Here is a 1386-nt window from a genome sequence, read left to right as displayed (position 1 = left end):
ACCGGCTGCTGGGTGCTGCGCTGCTGCCGGCTCTGCCCCAGCCGGGAGTTGCTGCGGGAGAGCGAGAGGTTGGAGATGTACTTGGATTTGCCCTGGATGTGGGAGAAGGGGGAGGAGGGGCTGGCATTGGGGCTGCCGAAGCTCTGAGACCTGTCAGGCGTCTTTGGCCACTTGGTGTAGGACGTCGCTTTCCCGGTGATGCCCCTGGATTTGGCTTTAATATTTGTTGCTGGCAGGAGCGAGGTCTGACTTTGGTCTGCGAAGGGAGAGGAAGGTTGTGCTGAGGGGCAGAGCAGGGCTGGCAGCACTCCCGCCCTCCGGGGCCAGCACAGAGAGAACGGCTCTGGGTTTGCTCCGTCCCCACGTCCCCACCACAGCGAGCAGCTGGGGCCACCCAGCTCCTGTGCCCCAAGGGGCCGGTGGGATGCCGGGGAGCTGGAGGCGGCTCTGGGGACAGAGCAGGGGTAAGGTGTGACTGCAGCAGTGTTCGGGTGCTGCAGCAGCTGCCCGAGGTGCTGCTCCTCCCGCAGCGGTGATGAGGATGGAGTGAACGAGCTGGCCAAAGCCCCGCTTGGGCGGCCAAGAGGCAGCGGAGCTCCAGGCTGCCAGAACCCTGCTCCAAGCAGAGAGGGACGAGGGCAGACTGCCCGGACTGGTGAAGCCTCTCACGACTCGGTGCTGGCAAAGCAGGCGGCTCCAGCGACCTCCCAGCCCCACTGGCCCCTGGCAGCGTGATGACGGATGCCTGACCCATGGCATGCGGGCAGCGAAGGCTGCTCAGCCTGGCACTGCCGCTTTGCCGGTCCTGACCCAGCTCCTAACCCATGCTGGAGGGCAGGCAGAGGCGAGACACGAGGTGAGACGGGCCTGGGGCTACGAGGTGATGCCATGGCGAGACAGACCTTGGTGGTGTCCCAGCACCTTCCGGGTGCCTGGGCTGGTCCTTACCTGTCCGGTTATTAGTGGCATGAGTGGGGCTGGTCTCCGAGAGGGCAACAGAGGAGACGTTGGTGGGAGCAGCAGAGCAGCAGATGGAGAAGCACGGTGGGCTGAAGCAGGCCAGCACGCTGTGACCAGGCGAGCTGAAGGCTGAGTCAAGCGTGTCCTCTGTGCCTGCAGGGCAAACGCGTCAAGTCAAGGCGAGAGGATCGAACCGGAGCAGCACCAAGCGCTCCCAGCATCCCTTCCACAGAACCAGGGCACAAGGAGCAACCAGTGTGAAGCCAGCGTGTGCCGTGGAAGAGCAGCTGCCTTCATCGCCCCGCACCGCTCCCCATCACCGCGCATCTGCTGGGACTCTGCCCCGCCGCCACCTACCGTGGTGCGCGGGGGTCCTGCTGCTGGCTCCGGCCGACGCAGCCGTGGGCGGCACCAGCTGCGTTTTAT

General features: G+C 65.4%; 1 protein-coding gene across 1 annotated transcript in view; it reads right to left on the bottom strand.

Annotated features, from left to right (window-relative positions):
• Positions 1-1386, bottom strand: part of MYRF (myelin regulatory factor) — a gene marked incomplete at its 5' end in the record, with an annotated part of 13493 nt that overhangs the window by 3086 nt on the left and 9021 nt on the right. The window contains 3 exons of the mRNA XM_010140417.1: positions 5-256; positions 949-1113; positions 1318-1375. Coding sequence (XP_010138719.1) covers positions 5-256; positions 949-1113; positions 1318-1375 — 475 coding nt within the window. The remainder of the gene's footprint in view (positions 1-4; positions 257-948; positions 1114-1317; positions 1376-1386) is intronic.

This window comes from Buceros rhinoceros, unplaced genomic scaffold, assembly GCF_000710305.1.
Source record: "Buceros rhinoceros silvestris isolate BGI_N320 unplaced genomic scaffold, ASM71030v1 scaffold31347, whole genome shotgun sequence".
Taxonomy (NCBI): Eukaryota; Metazoa; Chordata; class Aves; order Bucerotiformes; family Bucerotidae; genus Buceros; species Buceros rhinoceros.
This window is presented reverse-complemented; position numbering and strand designations above follow the sequence as displayed.